The sequence below is a fragment of the Gordionus sp. m RMFG-2023 genome, chromosome 2, assembly GCF_954871325.1.
Source record: "Gordionus sp. m RMFG-2023 chromosome 2, tfGorSpeb1-WG-v2, whole genome shotgun sequence".
Lineage (NCBI taxonomy): Eukaryota > Metazoa > Nematomorpha > Gordioida > Chordodea > Parachordodidae > Gordionus > Gordionus sp. m RMFG-2023.
In genome coordinates, this window is record NC_088776.1 from 26,067,644 (window position 1) to 26,085,794 (window position 18,151).

The 18,151-nt window shown below is 26.2% G+C and overlaps 2 protein-coding genes across 2 annotated transcripts; both read right to left on the reverse strand.

The window, feature by feature from the left end:
* Positions 1–3,617: 3,617 nt before the first annotated feature.
* On the reverse strand, positions 3,618–5,408 carry LOC135924218 (uncharacterized). The gene is made up of 4 exons (XM_065459265.1): positions 5,308–5,408; positions 4,903–5,086; positions 4,259–4,391; positions 3,618–3,976 (listed from the first exon to the last, which is right to left on the reverse strand). Exons 1-4 carry the CDS (start codon positions 5,406–5,408, stop codon positions 3,618–3,620), a joined length of 777 nt encoding a protein of 258 aa, XP_065315337.1.
* Positions 5,409–6,093: 685 nt separating this feature from the next.
* On the reverse strand, positions 6,094–6,585 carry LOC135924219 (mitochondrial substrate carrier family protein Y-like). Its single transcript, XM_065459266.1, has one exon. It carries the CDS (start codon positions 6,583–6,585, stop codon positions 6,094–6,096), a length of 492 nt encoding a protein of 163 aa, XP_065315338.1.
* Positions 6,586–18,151: the final 11,566 nt, after the last annotated feature.

Here is an 18,151-nt window from a genome sequence, read left to right on the forward strand (position 1 = left end):
AAGGCTAGTGACACCCCTGTTCATATTGCTCAAACAAATATCATATTTACAAAATTGTTTATACTTACCATGACATTTTTAATCATTTCCCATTTATTTCTTAAAACATCCAATAGATTAGGTTAGTTGCCTCGTCGTCGCTAATTTAATAAATTAGATTACATTCATACTTATATTTACATCCATGAGTGAGCCAATATTATATGAGATTCTTTTATACAACATTTATTTATCCATAATCATAATAATGAAACCATAATATAAAACGGATATCCAAATATAATAGATGATAGGGTGTTAGGTAGTTAACCTAACCAAATATTATATTAAATCATAAACATATATATAATCATTAGGCAAATTGAAGGTTGCAATAAAAATCGAATGTATTGAAATGTTCTTCAACTTTATTCAATATAAATTTTATTTAAGAAAATTTCATATGTCAGTTTTTTATTTCCACTTCATATATATATGTATGTATTTAGATTTACAAAATTAAATTTCTTTCAAAATAAATTGAATATAAACTAAAGTCCATATAGAACAGACATTAAAATACTAATCTAAAATAATATTATTGAAACATTAAAATAAAAAATTATTTAACAACAATAAAACATGCACCACTTAATAAAAAAAAATTAATAAAATAAAAATTCTAAAATTCAATACCATTCAAATCTAATAATAAATGACATAATTTATGATGGGAAATTAACTGAAATTAATGAAAGAGAAGAATGAACTCGTTTGGCATGAGAGAGAAATTAATTGTACCTTTATAATATTGTAAAGGAGGGAATAAATACAATGTGAAAGATATATATTGCATTATTATAATTTGTTGTGTCCCTACTTGAAATATAATTATCATAATGGGAATGGGAATTAATATATCTTTATATTATTGTTGTTTTCTCATTTTGAAATACAATCAATGATTACAATAAGGAGGGGAATCAATGTATATTTATAAAACAATCAATAATACATTCAAAAAGCGAAAATTGGGCAAAAATGTATCTTTAGAATATAATTGTACCCTTATTAGAAAACAATCTATAAATTTGTTTGGAATACAATTATTATAATAGGAAGGGGAATTAATGTATCTTTTTAATATTGTTTTACCTTTCTTTTTTTTGGAAAACAATCAATAAATACATTTAAAAAGGGGAAAATTAGGAATAAATGTATCTTTTTAATATTGTTGTTTCCTTCTTTTAGGAAAACAATCAATAAATACATTCAAAAGGGGAAAAGTTTTATTATTGTTGTTTCCTTTTTAAACAATATATTTTTAAATAAACAAGGAGTACAATCAATATAATACAGTAAAAACTACGCATACTTTATAAAATATTAATTAATATTCGACAAAAAAAAAATTTAAATGACGACATTAAAAAGGGAAAAGGAGGGTAAATATAATGGAAAAGGGAAATATTTCAATTATATATAATCGTAAAATTAAAAGGTACAAATGAATTATAAAATATTGTTAAATATTTTTAACAAACAAACAAAAACAAAATATTTAAACGACAATTTCTTAGTAATGGAATATTTGAAGGCCAAGTTTATCAAATATCTCTAATTTGATTGATGTGAGCAATCACAACCTGCAGTGGCGTTACTAGGGAGGGGCGCACAGGGACTCGAGCCCTAAGAAAAATTTGAATAGCCCCCTGAAGCAAAAAAATTTTTTAATGGCTTCTTAATATCCCTTTGAACTAAAAATAATTTTTTTTGATATTCCCCTGAACGATTTCTTTTATAATTCTATTAAGTAATATATAGATTTAATTTTATTATTTAAAAATTAATAAGACTATCTAAATTTTAATTAAATGAATACTTAGATTAGATTAATACATATGAATTATATTTTCACTATGTCAGCTTGCAATCGAATTCTGTATTAAAAATAGAATTTCAATATCATTCACTAAATATTAATTTAGCATTAACAGTAAGCTTATTTAACTAATATTATTTAAATTATTATATAACCCCCTAATTAAATATATATAATAATTTATTAATTGACAATTAACAAATTTAAAATTGCAATTAGCCGAGTTCAAAATCACTAATCAACTATTTTATTCATTTTTAAATTTAATTACCATGCCTCTTCTTAAAAATATTTTCAAGGTCCAAATAAGTATAAGAGATATTTTTATAAAAAGTAAGTAAATATAGTTCATAATCCTCTATTATATATAATTGGTTATAAAATATTAGGTAAAATGCCACTTTTACAAGCGTATTTGACAGTTATATAATATATTACAGTTAATATTTTAATAAATTTTACCAATAAATGCTTTTGATAATAAATATAAGTATCAATTTACGTTCAATTTTTTAACGCCATCTATATTTAAAAATATTATTTTAAATTAAATATCTTATAATTTTTCCCACAATGGATGTAATAAATTAGCTATCTTTTCTTCTCTTTTTTGCGTGTTTTTAGAAAAGCTATTTGAAAAACAGTTTTGAGTTAAATTTTTAATACGAGTATATTTTTTTATATTATTACAAACTACTATTATTTTAAGTTATAATAATACACCAACTAAAGGTGGTGTGATAATAATATATAAAATCTTAATTGCTTTCATTATATCACTCTGGTTTTTATTTTTCAGTTACAAAATGTTTCACTTATAATATGGCAAAATTGCTGTGTAAATAACTTAAAGCTTCAATATATTTGCATAATTTCTTCTAAAGATGAAGAGAATCATGATAAACATGCGAGGTAATAAAAAAATATTTTTTATTATTATTATCCTTTTTTATCTTCGTACACACACTATATAAATATTATCTAAAAATATAAATTAGAATACATATATTCAAAACGAAAAACAAAGAGTAAGGTTACAAAAATTATATTAAAAATATAAATTTCTAAACGAAAAACAAAAAGTAATAATAGGTAAGGTTACAAAAATTAGATTATAAATATTACAAATTTTGAATATGTAACATTCTCCTTCTTCTAAAAAACCTTCACACTTTAATTATGTTTTCGTAGTTAGTTTGTTCATCAAGTTGTTTCACAAGTCATCACATCGTTGGCTTGTCCCAATCGTTGGTTTGTTTAAATCGATTTTGCACGTAGGTTTGTTTAAATCGCAAGCTTGATATCCTTATCGTAAGTTGTCCTTATAAATCGTAACTTAATCATATAGCTTGCTTGTCATACTCAGTTATTATTATTATCATTTTTCAAGATTGTTATTATCATCAGTGTTACGAATAATAAGAAATAATAGTTCATCATATTGGATATAAGAATAAACGAAGAATGATAAATCAATAAGATTGTTATATAATATTTTCAGCGTTTTAATTTTTGCGTTTTAGTGTAAGCGTTTTAATATTTAATTTACTTTATGCAATTTAATATTTACTTAATATTTAAGTGATGTAGTCTTTTAAATAAACAGGTTTTTGTTTAATTCGCACAGGTCTAGAAATAGGTGTTATATCGTTATTATCAGTAATTTTTATATTTTTGTCCACACTTCCCTCCTTAAAAGAATCCTTAGAGTCATAGTTAATAATTGTGTTAAAACAGTTTCTAATTCTTATTTGATCTAAATGTCGTTAAAGGTTCTATTTCGTGGTAAAGTAACGTTTATTTTATTCTCCTTCTCATCCAACGGTTTTAATAAGTCCCATTTAATTCTAATATCTCGATTAAACATTCTTTGAGATGGTGTAACTCCTGTAGTATCATTACGCGAATTTCTGTAATTAAATAAAAATTTGCCAAGTGCGATATCTAGATCAATTTTAATATTCCTTTTCATATGTGTTTTGAACGTTCTCACCATGCGTTCTACCTGGCCATTGGATTTCTGGTGATACGCAGATGTAAGCACATGTTGGATACCGAAATTGTTGCAAAATTTCTCAAAATCGTTACTCGTAAAGTTAGTGCCGTTATCAGTAACTATAGTTTCAGGTATTCCATATAGCGAAATAGTTTTAAAGATTTATTTTAAAGTCACATCAGTCGTAATATTTTTAACAGGAATAATAATTGGAAATTTGCTGTAGGCATCGACTATTATTAACGAATTTTTTGTGAAAAACGGGCCCGCATAATCTATGTGTATCCTTTCAAACGGTTTGGTTGCCGAAACCCATGGTTTTTGTATCTTTATAGGATTATCATGATATATGTTACAATCGTCACAACTTTTCACTTCCATTACTATGTCATTATTTATACCAGGCCACCACATGTAATCTTTGGCTAAGGATTTGATTTTTCCTGCTCCCAAGTGACCTACATGTAATGACTGTAGTATATTTTTTATCATAGAAGACGGAATTATGATTCTGTTGCTTTTGTAAAGACAATCCTTAATTATATTTAATTCCAAATCAATGTTTTTATAAATATTATTCATTATTGGCCTGTTGTTCTTAATATCATTTATGACTTGTTTTAATTAAATATCTTTCAAAGTTTCTTCACGAATTTGATTAAAATTAATAGGTAAATCCCTATATTCATTTATTACAATGATATTTTCAACAGCTTTATCATGACATTCTTGTAATAATCTCGAGAGACAATCAGGAACAACATTATATTTACCGGCTTTATACTTTATATTAAAATCATATCCTCCTAAGTTATATTCCACTTCTGTAGTCTTAAGGACATAGTGCTATTATCCTTAAGACCTTTGGTAAAGATGTGAACTAGAGGTTTATGGTCAGTAATAATTGTAAATTTTGTACCGATTAAGTATTCCTGGAACCTCCTTATAGCGAACATAATAGCGAGAGTCTCACGCTCAATATTAGTATAGTTCATTTCGGATTTTAATAAAGTTCTTGACGCGAAAGCTATAGGTTTTTCTTTACCAAATTTTCAGTATGAAATAATACAGCTCCTAAACCACATTTAGATGCATCAGTGGCTATCCCTATAGGTAATTCAGGGTTAAAATTTGTCAAAGCAGGTGGAAGACTAATCAACATTTTAAGATCATTAAAACTTTTAGAGTGTTCTAGGTTCCAAGCCAATTTTTCTTTGTTGACAATATTTCTGCAAAACAGTTCAAAAATTTTCTATAGTAGCCAGCCATTCCCAGAAATGTTGATAATTCAGCAGCTGATTTTGGTTCTGGCAATTGCTTCAATTTTGTCGTGATTAGCATGAATCCCCTTAGCGTCAATATCATGACCCAGGAACCTCACTTTGTTTTTAAAGAACACACTTTTATTGAAGTTAGGTATTAGCCCAAACAATGATATTCTATCAAACACTTTTTTATGTTGTTAAGGTGGGCTTCATCGTTTTTTCCAGTTATAAGTAAATCATCAGTATAAAATATGACGTCATCCATGTCACCGAAGATTTGATCCATAATCTGTTGAAAAATTGCAGATGAGGTCTTAAGCCCAAAAGGAAATTTAGTAAATTGGTAATTCCCTTGTGCGTAGATATGGTTATATATTTCTGCAACTTTTATAAATCGGGATCTGTAAGAAAGCATTTTTAAAATCAATCTTCGTAAATTTCTTTCCTTCTGAAAGTTTAGCTATTATATCATTGATTCGTGGTAGAGGGTATCTGAAATCTTCTAGAGCTGGTTTTACAGTGTCCTTAAAATCAGCACAAAGCCTAATGCTCCCATCATCTTTGTAGACAGCGGTAACAGGACTTGCCCATCGGACATCATTCACCGGCTCAATAATTTTATCATGTATCCATTTTTTAAGTTCATTGCTTACAAGATCAATTTTTGAATAAGGAATACGTCTAGGCGGTATAATTTTAGGTTGGGCATCTCTTCTTAAATGTAACTTGACTCTTGCTTTGTTGATTGGCCCATTAGTCAATTTGGATTCACACTCTTTAATCAATTTTTTTATTTCATCTTCGTAAATAGTGTCAACATTTGCCATAAATTTATTTAAAATATTTTTGAAAGCATTAATCCATGTACGTCCCAACAAGGCATTTTTTCTTGATTCGACGACTACCGCTTGTAAATATTTTGAGATACCTTCATAAGTCACTTTAACTTGAGTGATGCCGATGATCTTGATTCAATTTCCGTCATAAGCGGTAAGTTGTAACTCGGATTTCTTAACATCTCGAATACCAAGTTTTTTAGCCAGACCATGAGGTATAATAGTATGTTTTGAGCCTGTATCAACTTGCATACACGTAACAATATCGTTCACTTTTAAAGTAGTCATAAATGCATTATCTTTGTTATTGAGCATGTCACCAGATAAGTTGTTAACATTGAAATCGTTATCATCTTTGTTCTTTATAGAGTCAACTTTCTCTTCAATAATTTCTTCAATATTCATATTGTAATCATTGTTGTTGTATTGTATTTGCTTTCTATTATTGTTGTCGCCACCTCTATAATTATTTGAGTTGTTGTTATATTGTATTTGCTCTCTGATTATTGTCACTACCTCTATAATTATTTGAATTGTTATAATAAGATTGGTAATTGTTAAGATTTCCGTCACCGTATTGGATTTGTTTTCTTTGATTATTATCATGCCATGTATTATTTCTACCATAATTAGATTGATTATTATTGTTGTAGCGATAGTTATTGTAGTTATAGTTGTTATAATTATCGTGGTATCTCGAATTATTATTACCGTAATTCCTATCATTGTATCTAAAATTATTATTCTAATTCCCATTTCTATCTCTATTATCATAATTATTTCTAAAATTATTATCAGGTCTAAAATAATTATTGTTGTTGTTTCTATTTTTATTGTAAAAGTTTTTATCTTTATCGAACTTTTTATCGTTATTCATATAACTTATATTATCAACATCTGACTTATCGCTGATGCTGTCTAATTTAATTTTTAGCTCAACCATCTCATTTAAAGTTAAATTAATATTTTTACAAAATTTATATTTTATTTTGTCATTTAAGGTAGATGCACGTAATTTTTCTTTTAATCTACTGTCGTCCGAAAAATTTCATTTTTTATGCAGTTTCGATACTCTAATGTATCATTGCATGAAATTCTCACCCGAGTTCTGCTTATATAAGTTAAATTTATTTATTTAAATGTTTTTATCTTGCACAGGTAAAAGGTAAGTTAACTTTTTAGTCACAATTTTTAGATCTAATATGTCGGTATCGGATCAAATTGATTTAATGTTGACAAAGACCTCGTCTGATAAATTATTAATCAAAGTATTTATTTTAATAGAGTCCGATAATGTACTAGTCGAAAAATAACTTAATATTCTATCTAAATAAATCTCAGTAAGTGGTTTAACCAATTTTGGAATTCTGTGTATTAATTTAGGTTTTATTTCCATATTTTATTAATAAATCATATATATTAGAAATTATAACATTTCATATTTTAACAAAAATGCAATTTAATTGGATAAATTCTGACTCATTATATATGTAATATTTTCCATTCAATGATTCAAAACAATTAATCCACAAACTCAAACAAAACGTCGTCACTACCCAGTATTCTAGAGTAGTCACGTCACAGTTGTAGGTCAATTCGAATAATATGTCGTAAACGGAAATTTCACAAGGTATTGATGAGTTTAAAAGCAAACATGAAGGAAATAATATCAAAATGATTTAACCTTTTTTTTCCTTCTTTATATAGAATTTATTTGTATCGTTTTATAATTTTTTATTATTCATTTTTACAGAGAGAAAAAAAAAATTTATTTAAAAAAAGAAAAATTTCTAAAAAAAGAATTTCCATAAGGCGAGTTTTTTTTTGCCAACGGAACACCATGAAGAGAATCATGATAAACGTGCGAGTAAGTAAAAATATATTTTTTATTATTATTATCCTTTTTTATTTTCGTACACACACTAACTATATATATATTATCTAAAAATATAAATTAGAATACATATAATCAAAACGAAAAACAAAAAGTAAGGTTACAAAAATTATATTAAAAATATAAATTTCTAAACGAAAAACAAAAAGTAATTAAAAGAAAGTATTTTGGATTTAAGAAACTATTTAAATTACTTCTTTTTTAAATCAAATATTTATTATTATTCTTCTTTTTATATCTAAAAACATAGTATATATATATATAAAAAAAGTTAATTTAAACATATTAAACAATCAACGTTAATATATTTTAAAAATAAACAATATTCAAATAAAACTAAAATTAACTATTCAAATTTAAATTTATTTAAATATATAATCAATTAACATTCCCCCTCTTCTACAAAGAACGAAGCTTCTTCTCAGCAGTCATCGAGAGCTTGTTGTCCCAGAAGTTTTTTCCCGTTTCGATTGTACTCGGTTTCATCTTGGTTAGCGCATAAGTCTCAAATGTTCTCGTAGGCTTGATTCTATCACGTAGGTTTGATAAAATCGTTTATTAGAGTTGCGTGAGTTTGTACGTTTTTTGTAGGCTTGATATCCTTATCGTATGTTGTTCACATTTCTCAAAATTGTTATTATCATTAATCCAGTTGAATATTGGAATTTGGAATAAATCGGAATATGTAATTTGGAATAGTTGATCAAATCAAATATATGAATAATATGCATGAATAAAATTTTGAATTTCGGAACAATAAAATATGTAATAAGGAATGATAATTTATGGAATAAGGAATAAAATAAGGAATGATAAATCATAATGATTATTACATTGTGTTAAGTTAATCATAGCGTTTTATACTTTTAGCGTTTTATGCGTTTTATATTTTTAGCGTTTTACATTTTTTAGCGTTTCAATATTTAATTAGTAGCGTTTTAATATTTAATTTATTTTTATTTCCGAGGTTAAAATATGCAAATATTATGCACATTTCCCTCTCTTAAAAAAAATTTAAAATTTCACACAATATTTTTCTAAAATAATGATGTTTAATTTTTACATAACTTTGTCTTCAAAAGCTTTATTTCAAAAACATTTTTATCATATTAAGTATTACTTATAAGAATCAATCTCTTTTAATTCATATGTTTTAATTACATTTTAATATATTTAAAATTAAAGTTTTATCTTCTTGTTTAGGATTTATAATGGTTTATATTTAATTATATCTAAGAATTCATTTTTAGGATTAGTTGTTAATTTACAACAATTGGTCATCATTCAAGAAAACAAAAAATAATATTTCACTAAGAATTTAAGTAAATAATTTTTTAAAGGCTTTTTGTGTGGTCTATATCCATTATGATTTTACATTTTAGTATCAATATTTCACTAAGAAATTATAAATAATTTTTAAAGGCTTTTTGTGTGTTCAAATATCCATTATGATTTTACATTTTAATGATTTTAAAAATTTATAACATGCCTTTATCCTGGCATAAAATCTTAATATAATAACTTTTCTTCTTACGTGGATTAGAATAATAAGTAATCATCATTGGTCTCACAAAATAGAATTTATAACCTATCGTTCAACTTCCATATCAGTTCTTTCTAGGTTGTCACATTAGGTTAGGTGCTGGTTATCATATTCCAGTCCAACATCCAGAGCCGGGACACCATGAAGAAAGAAGCTTTTTGCATGAAAGAACGTGCTAACATCTCCATAGATTAGGCATTGGTCATATCAATGGATTAGGCAGTCACAATAAATAAGGTAGTCATAATAGATAGTCATCTCCATAGGTTACGCAGTCTCCATAGGTTAGATAGTCATCTCAGTAGATTAGGTAGTCACAATAGATAAGGTAGTCATAATAGGTAGTCATCTCCATAGGTTAAGCAGTCTCCATAGGTTAAATAGTCATCACAATAGATTAGGTAGTCACAATAGATAAGGTAGTCATAATAGGTAGTCATCTCCATAGGTTAAGCAGTCTCCATAGGTTAGATAGTCATCTCAGTAGATTAGGTAGTCACAATAGATAAGGTAGTCATAATAGGTAGTCATCTCCATAGGTTAAGCAGTCTCCATAGGTTGGATAGTCATCACAATAGATTAGGTAGTCACAATAGATAAGGTAGTCATAATAGGTAGTCATCTCCATAGGTTAAGCAGTCTCCATAGGTTAGATAGTCATCACAATAGATTAGGTAGTCACAATAGATTAGGTAGTCATAATAGGTAGTCATCTCCATAGGTTAAGCAGTCTCCATAGGTTAGATAGTCATCACAATAGATAGTAAATAGGTAGTCATATAAATAGAGTCATCTCAATGGATTAAACAATAGTCATAATAGGTAATCAAATCAATAAATAAGGTAGTCATCAATTTCAAATTTAATTTAATTTATACTTTTTTATTTTAATTTTAGGCAAATTTTCTATATTTTATTCTTTTTTTTTTTTACAAAAACGTAACAGGGCGCCATAAAAGAAACAAGAAGTTAACAAGTTATATTTATTCTAAATAAAAATTTTTTACCTTTTATAATTTTGTAAATTTGGATAAAATTTTGACTATCGAAAAGAAAAGTCAAAAAAATTTATATGTCTTTTTACCATCTCCAATATCGAACGACGAATTTGATAAGTAATTCGTTTACTTTTTATTTTTACAAAAGAAATCAAGGTAAGGATATTTTTTTAATTTTTTTTAAACTTTTATTATTTACTTTATTTTATTTTATTTTTTTAAAAGAGAAAGAAAAACGAAAAAACGTACCACCGTAACCGGGGCACCATAAAAGAAAGTGTTTTAGATTTACGAAACTATTTAAATTACTTCTTTTTTAAATCAAAAATTTATTATTATTCTTCTTTTTATATCTAAAAACATAGTATATATATATATAAAAAAAGTTAATTTAAACATATTAAACAATCAACGTTAATATATTTAAAAAATAAACAATATTCAAATAAAACTAAAATTAACTATTCAAATTTAAATTTATTTAAATATATAATCAATCAACAGTAATAATAGGTAATGTTACAAAAATTAGATTATAAATATTACAAATTTTGAATATGTAACAAAAGATTTTTAGTATTTCAGTTTTCAATTTATCTAACATAATAAATTCTGATATGAGTTAACATCGTGAGTGTCATAGCTATGACTATGACTGCAAATTAACCAGCATCTATTATTTGTGTAATATATAAGTAGGTTATTACTACATTGCTGAGAGTATATGATTGCATATTTTAGATAAGAATAATGGTCAACTGTGTAATCATTTATATATCATTAAAAATGGAAGATAATCTTATGGAAATTTAATATCTCATAATAATTTTCTCAAATACTTATCTAGCTTCCATCATGTCATCTAAGTGGTAGCTCTAACCATCATATAGTTTTATGACTTGAATTGGTCGTTTATATTCTCTTCTTCAAGAATTGTTGATTTGGTAACCTATAAATTTTTCCTTATTAATCCATTCTATAAAACATTGTCTAAAATAGGAGTTATATTAGTTTCATGACCTTTTGTCAATGTAAGTTGCTAATAATTATATTATATTATGTGGTTTTTAAAACCATTTTCAATTGAGGCATATGTTTTTTTATCACTTATAATTCTTTAGAGGCAAATTTTTTTCTATCAGAAATCGAAAATATTTAATACTGTAATAAATAGATTTTGTATTAAAAAATATTATTTTTATAAAAGTCTTATATTGTTTAATTATTTATATGCGAGTTTATTTTGTATGCATAATATAATAAATGACAATATATGAAATTCAGAATAATTGTTCAGTTAGCAAATTTAAAAAAGTATAATATATTAATATAAAATCCGACCTAAGGTCAGGCTAAAGCGGGCCAAACGCCCCCATAATTTTTTTTAACTGAGCCCCCTGAGATTGTAAATGTAAAGGCTAGCGACGCCCCTGATGCCTTTTCAAAATCTAACTTGCATAAGAAAATTATCTATATAAAAAAATCTACTGTCTGTGAATAACAAAACTTCATTTATAAATATAAAACTTTGAAGGTGCAAATTTTTTTAAAAAAAATCTACTGACTGTGAATAACAAAACTTAATTTATTATATTTTGAAGATGCAAATTTTATTTGAAAAAATCTATTAATATTAAATTCAAAGAGATTTGCGTTTGAGTCAACTGTGACATATAATTATAAAATTTATTCTAATTTTCTTAAGTTCAAATATATTGCGTTCAGCTATTCTAATAGTCTCAATCAAACGCTTTTTTTTGAAATATTTCACATTAGTTTTGTGATGAAAATTGTAAAAAATTTTAAATGGTTAGTATATGATGCCAATAAAATTTGAAATAATTCAAGAATAAATTAGTAGCGTATTTATTTCTACTTTGATAAATAAATAAATTGGAATATATATGCGATAAGGTGTAGGAATTAGCATACATTTCTGATAAATATTATTTTAGTCAGCCTCTTTATTTTGCTTGGGGTAAATTGCCTTCCCCCATCCCCAACCCTGCCTCTAATACTGCATAATTGCTTAATGAGAAAAAATATTAATAATACCATTCTTTTAACAGGTCACGTGACCTTTAACTGATTGTTAATATTAGATTTTGAGAATAGTTTCGTGTAACATTTATCTCCCATTTTAATGGAAAATCTTAATTATATACATTGTTTAGAGTTATTATGTGATTTCCCAAACAATGAAATTAATCTTGATCAAATAGAAATCAATTTAAATAATATTTTAGAATTTCTTTCTAAAAATGACGAAGAGCTAAATATAAAAAGTATTATGAATTATTTTGATTTAACTACAACTCTTGAAAATTTAAATGATGATACATTTTTTTATTATACTATATCAATTTTGTATGTTTTATATCAGATAGATAATTATAATATATCAATATCTGAAAATGATTTATACTTTTTCAAAGTTTTATTAAATTGCTTATCCTTCATGCTTAAAGTTTCATTTTCTATATATATGCCTAACAATGTTCAATTACCAGAATTTATGATATCGAAAATGTATTTATTTAAAAATCAAATTATAGTTTATGATTCTTTAGAAGTTAAAAAAATTAAATTGCAATTTTTTATAACCAAACTACTGGGTTTAAAAAATTTATATATTAAATCATTAATTATTCCTTCCATATCTTTAGGTCTTTTGAATTCTGCTATATATATTTATGATGATATTCCTAGAAGTATAGTAAACAGTTATATTGAAGTTGTTTCTAGTCAAACTTATCTAGAAAACTTAATTATTTTAAGGCAAACTTTTACACCTCATTCAAATATCATAAAGAACAAATGTAGCAATTTAATTACTATATTTATTATGACAAACAAGGAAGGAATATTTATATTAAAATCACTTATATTTAAAAATTTTAAAAGTATTTTATTAGAAGAAAAATACAAACATCTTTATTCAATATTAAATATTATAAACAACCCATATTTAGATAACAGCATCTTATCTTGTGACTATTTTGATCGAATATTATATCAAATATTGACTTTTTTAAAAATTGGTGATAATGATGATGATAGTATGTTATTTATCTGCATATTGCTAGATTCAATTCATAGAAAGAACAAAAATGTTTTTCAATTATGGTTTCAAAATAATTTCTGTCAAAATATACATAACTATTATACTGGAATAAATAAAGAATCTACATTTATAAATGATATTAATTTATTAAGTGATGTTTATATAAATGATAAGGGGGAATTAACTGCTCCTAGAATCAAGATGGATATATTAATTCCAATAATAATTCACATATTTAATTTGATAATTTTTTTTCCAGAATATAATAACAATAATAAAGTCATAACACTATTTAATTTAGTATTTAATAATTGCAAAAAATCAAGTACTGATATTGTAAATATTTTAATAAACAACAATCATTTATACACCATAAATGATCTAAAGGTCATTGACCAAGAAATATCACTACATCATATTATTAATCCTCAACAAATTGAAAAGATAAAGAACATAGCCAAAAATATTAAGGATTTCTTATTAAATATGCAAATAAATACAAACCTTCATATTATATTATTTAACAATATTAGTGAAAATTTGATTTATCCAAACAATACTGAGCTAGGGCCAAAAATTTTGTGCTTGCTTCTAAATTTGGAATTAATTCAGTCTAATATAGATGATGAGTCTAATCTTAAGCATATTGATGCACATGATATGGCTTCTAGTCTCTTGAAGCTTTTCAAGATCCTTAATAAAATAATTAATGATTATTCAACTTTAAATTCTTCCAAACTATGGCTCAAAATAGTTGATCAAACATCAGCAACCTTAATACAGTCTTGTATCATTCTGTTGTCAAAGTTTACAAGCAATGCACCTATCATTAATAATGAACTTCTTGAAGTCCTTGATGAAATTACCAATAAGTCCATATTTTCTTACAATTTAAAGCAGCAATTACTATGCCTAAGAAATTGCATAAGCTCTCAAAATTTATTAGAAGATCCATTTAAATCCTTACACCCACCTTCAAATATTCTACCCAATACACTGTGGATTGATCTCTCAAGTGACATACCTCTGATTAAGGGTGGAGCTTTGATTAGTTTACGTAAATTATTAGCCACTGATACTAGCTTATCAAATTCATTATCAAACACACAATGTTTAGAAGACTTACTAGAAATATCATTTATGTCATTAAACCACTATGATACATTTGTTTATACAGCAGCAATCAACGTTATAATTCAATTATTTTTATCTTACCCAAATTATGCTGTAAAAAAATTAATGAAATGTTATATTCTTCCTGACCATGCTGATACCAAAAACCAAGAATCGTTGGAAATAATTTTGAAAACTGGGGAAATTATATCCAGAATAATTGTAGATCAAAAGGTAACTATGCTTGATACAACAATAAGGGCAGAAATTTACAGCCTATTATATAATTTAGCCCTGAGTTCATATTCTTTTTATAAAAACGATCATAATAGTGCATTGGTGAGAGATATACTAGCGAGTGCCTTATCTAACTTAGCTATTTTCATTGATAGTTGTCTTAATAATTACAGTGTTTGTTTTGAGCCAGGAATTTTAAATTTTAGAAGAATTTTAGAAATTCTAAGTTATCTTCTATCATTAAAGATAGTTTTTGAAGATATTCGTGATTTTAAAGATAATTTATTTGTCCTTCAAAATGCTTGTGTTGTTATTTGTGGAAATATTTTTAGACTAAGATCAAAACGCATTAAAGTATTTCATGAGGACAATATTTTTTCTGATATTTGTGATGATGAATTGATAAAGACTTTGAATGAAATTTTGGTTCATAAAATATCCGATATCATAGTAGAGGAAAATATTAAACTTCACATTATAAAAGTTCTTAAAGACTTTGACCTGGTGATTTAAAATGGTTTGAGACCTATTGATTTAAAATGGTTTGAGATATAATTATACTCATTAAAATAACCTATTTGCCATGGTAAATTTATAAAATAATTAATCTAAATATTCATAAGTTATTTAGAAATTATGATACAACATTGAAACAAACAAAATTTATTTATAGAAATATGTAAAAAATCAAATTATATAAGTATACTTATTTATGATTACAATATTAATAATATTATTGTAACCATAATATATTTGGATCCTATGCAATTTCATAATTGAAAATAATAAAAATAAAATTTATACATAAATATTGGTTTAAAAAAATCTAATTTTTTTTATATTATATATTTGGTTATAAATTAATAAAATTGGGTGGTATTTTTATTATCAGCAAATTAATATTTTGAGTTATGGGCAACTTTGATTTATTATCAAAAATTAATATTTTTGGCAGTAAAAAAATAAAAAAAGTTTAGTTATTATAAATTGTCCAGCCAGTTTTTATTAAAAGGTTATGTATAAAATGAATATCTCAACTATTCATAAACTAAAAGAGGTTCTCTTATTTAATTTCTTATACAAATCTTTTAGCTTTTAAATAATATATTAAATTCAAAAAATATGATTGAAATGAAATACAACTCAGGGTCTACCTTTAGAATTTTTTGAAGAAAAAATCAGTGACAGCATACATAAAAGTAAGGGAAGCATTCATTTCTTTGTAATTTTTATTAACAAATTCTCAAATAGAAATGATTCTAATTTTGCTAGGTTGATATATTGAATTGGGGCTGATATTGGTTTTTTTTAAGTAAAATTGAATCAGCACGATATATTTATAAACTGTTCCGATTTTTAAAATAATTGCCCATCTAGTTTTGTTAAATTACCCGATTTTTAAAAACGGCCATATCCAGATTTTAGCCAAAATAATATCATGATTTGTAATTCTTTAGTTTTTTTAATTTTCCTTTTGAAATATTTAACGCAAGTTCGAGACATTATAATAAGATTTATTGGTTTAGTAAAAAAATATAATCTTCGATTTTACAAGAAAAAAAATATAATTTAATGATTAATAATCTACAAAATTTAAAAAAGCAATTTCAAGAAAAAATAATTTAATATGATTTTACCTTTTTTTAGGCTTTTTATATATCTCACATTTTGAAAAATATATATAAATGTATTAATAATCTTCTCCAAATAAAATATATATATTTCATAAGAATGATGACTTGATAAATTAACAAAAAAATGACAAAGAATAAGCAAAATTAACTTCTCATTAAAAAAAATGAACGCGCAAAATTAATTTCTTTCCAAAAATAGATATAATACACCTCCCCCCCCCCTCCCACTAATCAAAACTAAAAGTCACACTTCCACCTCGCATCCGATCTTGCCTTTCATCATATTTCCAAGGATTCGAACAGTAACATTTTTATCGTTGGTTCTTTAGGTTCTTGAGTCTTCCCTCTTTGTTCGCCGGTATTGTTGATTCCCTGTAGAAAACATGGCTTGGCTTCATTTATCATTTGCACATTCCATTAACCATTTTGTCCCATTAACCCTTATATTGTTGATTCCCCTTTTTATTATTATTATCAATTGCCCAGGTATTGAGTTAGCCGATCTTTGGTTTAGTTGTCCCCTTAGATTTTCCTCGGATATATTGAGCACTATATTAAGATAAATATTTTTCCATCACCTTTACCTCCACGTATTGGTTATTAGATTCACTGCTATTATAAAACACTAATACAGATCTCCTTTCTTTCTTTTATTCACTTTGGTCCTTTTCAAGTAGCTTAGGCAATCTACACATGTATATATTTGTCATCATCATTTTTTTATATGTAACAGTGCTACCCGATCTCAATCTTCAGATTCTACTCCTTTCTTCATTTGATCCCGATGCCTAATTCTTTGCCATCGTTGAACTTTACTCAATTCAATTTGTGTTCAATGTTTCACCCCGGATTCCCATTTTCTTGTATCCCCATATATTCTGGCCCATACGGTCTGTCCCAATACAAATTCAGAAGTCTCACTTATCTCTTCCACCTAATGACTCGGTTTCTGCTTTAATAAATCCAATAATAACCGGGTTCGCCTCCCTAAAAACTTTTCTACCGGAAATTGCTCTTCACCCTTTCAATTGTTGTAATACGCCACTGCTATTCAAATTTTCCCTCCTGCTTTGATTTTTGTAACCAGTTTTTGACAACCACCACCATCATTTCCGCCTCACCATTCTACTCGATACGGCGGCGCCAAAATGTGTCTAGCTCGGGTTTCAGCACAAAATATCGTAAACTGTTCACTTATTAAGGCCGGACCTCCATCCGACACAATTATCTTAGATTTTTTAACGTCTTAACCACCACCTGAATTGTCAATCCCCTCTTTCTTCGTACTCTACCCATTTGGAATAGCAACGAGTATATATTTTGAGTCAAAGAAATCAATATGTATGCTACCATGGCTGTTGTAACCTTCGACCATACACTTTTCTTGTCTTTATGCGGCATACTCACCTATGAATTGCACATCAAACAACTCCGGCTTATATCATCAATCTTTTTATTCATCCAAGGCCAACACACATTCACGACCCACTGCTGCATCTTTCAACTCCTTGATGTCCCGCATAAATCATCTGCCTCCCCTAATTTGAGCGGCACTACTCGATTTCTTCGTACCACGCACTTCTCCACTACCTTTAACTTTTTCTCTACATGTTTAATTTTTTTTTCTCCATTTCGCCATTGCATTCGACCCAATATGTACGCCTTAATCCGCTCAATTCCGATCTTTTAACAGCCTTTTTGAGTCTTCCC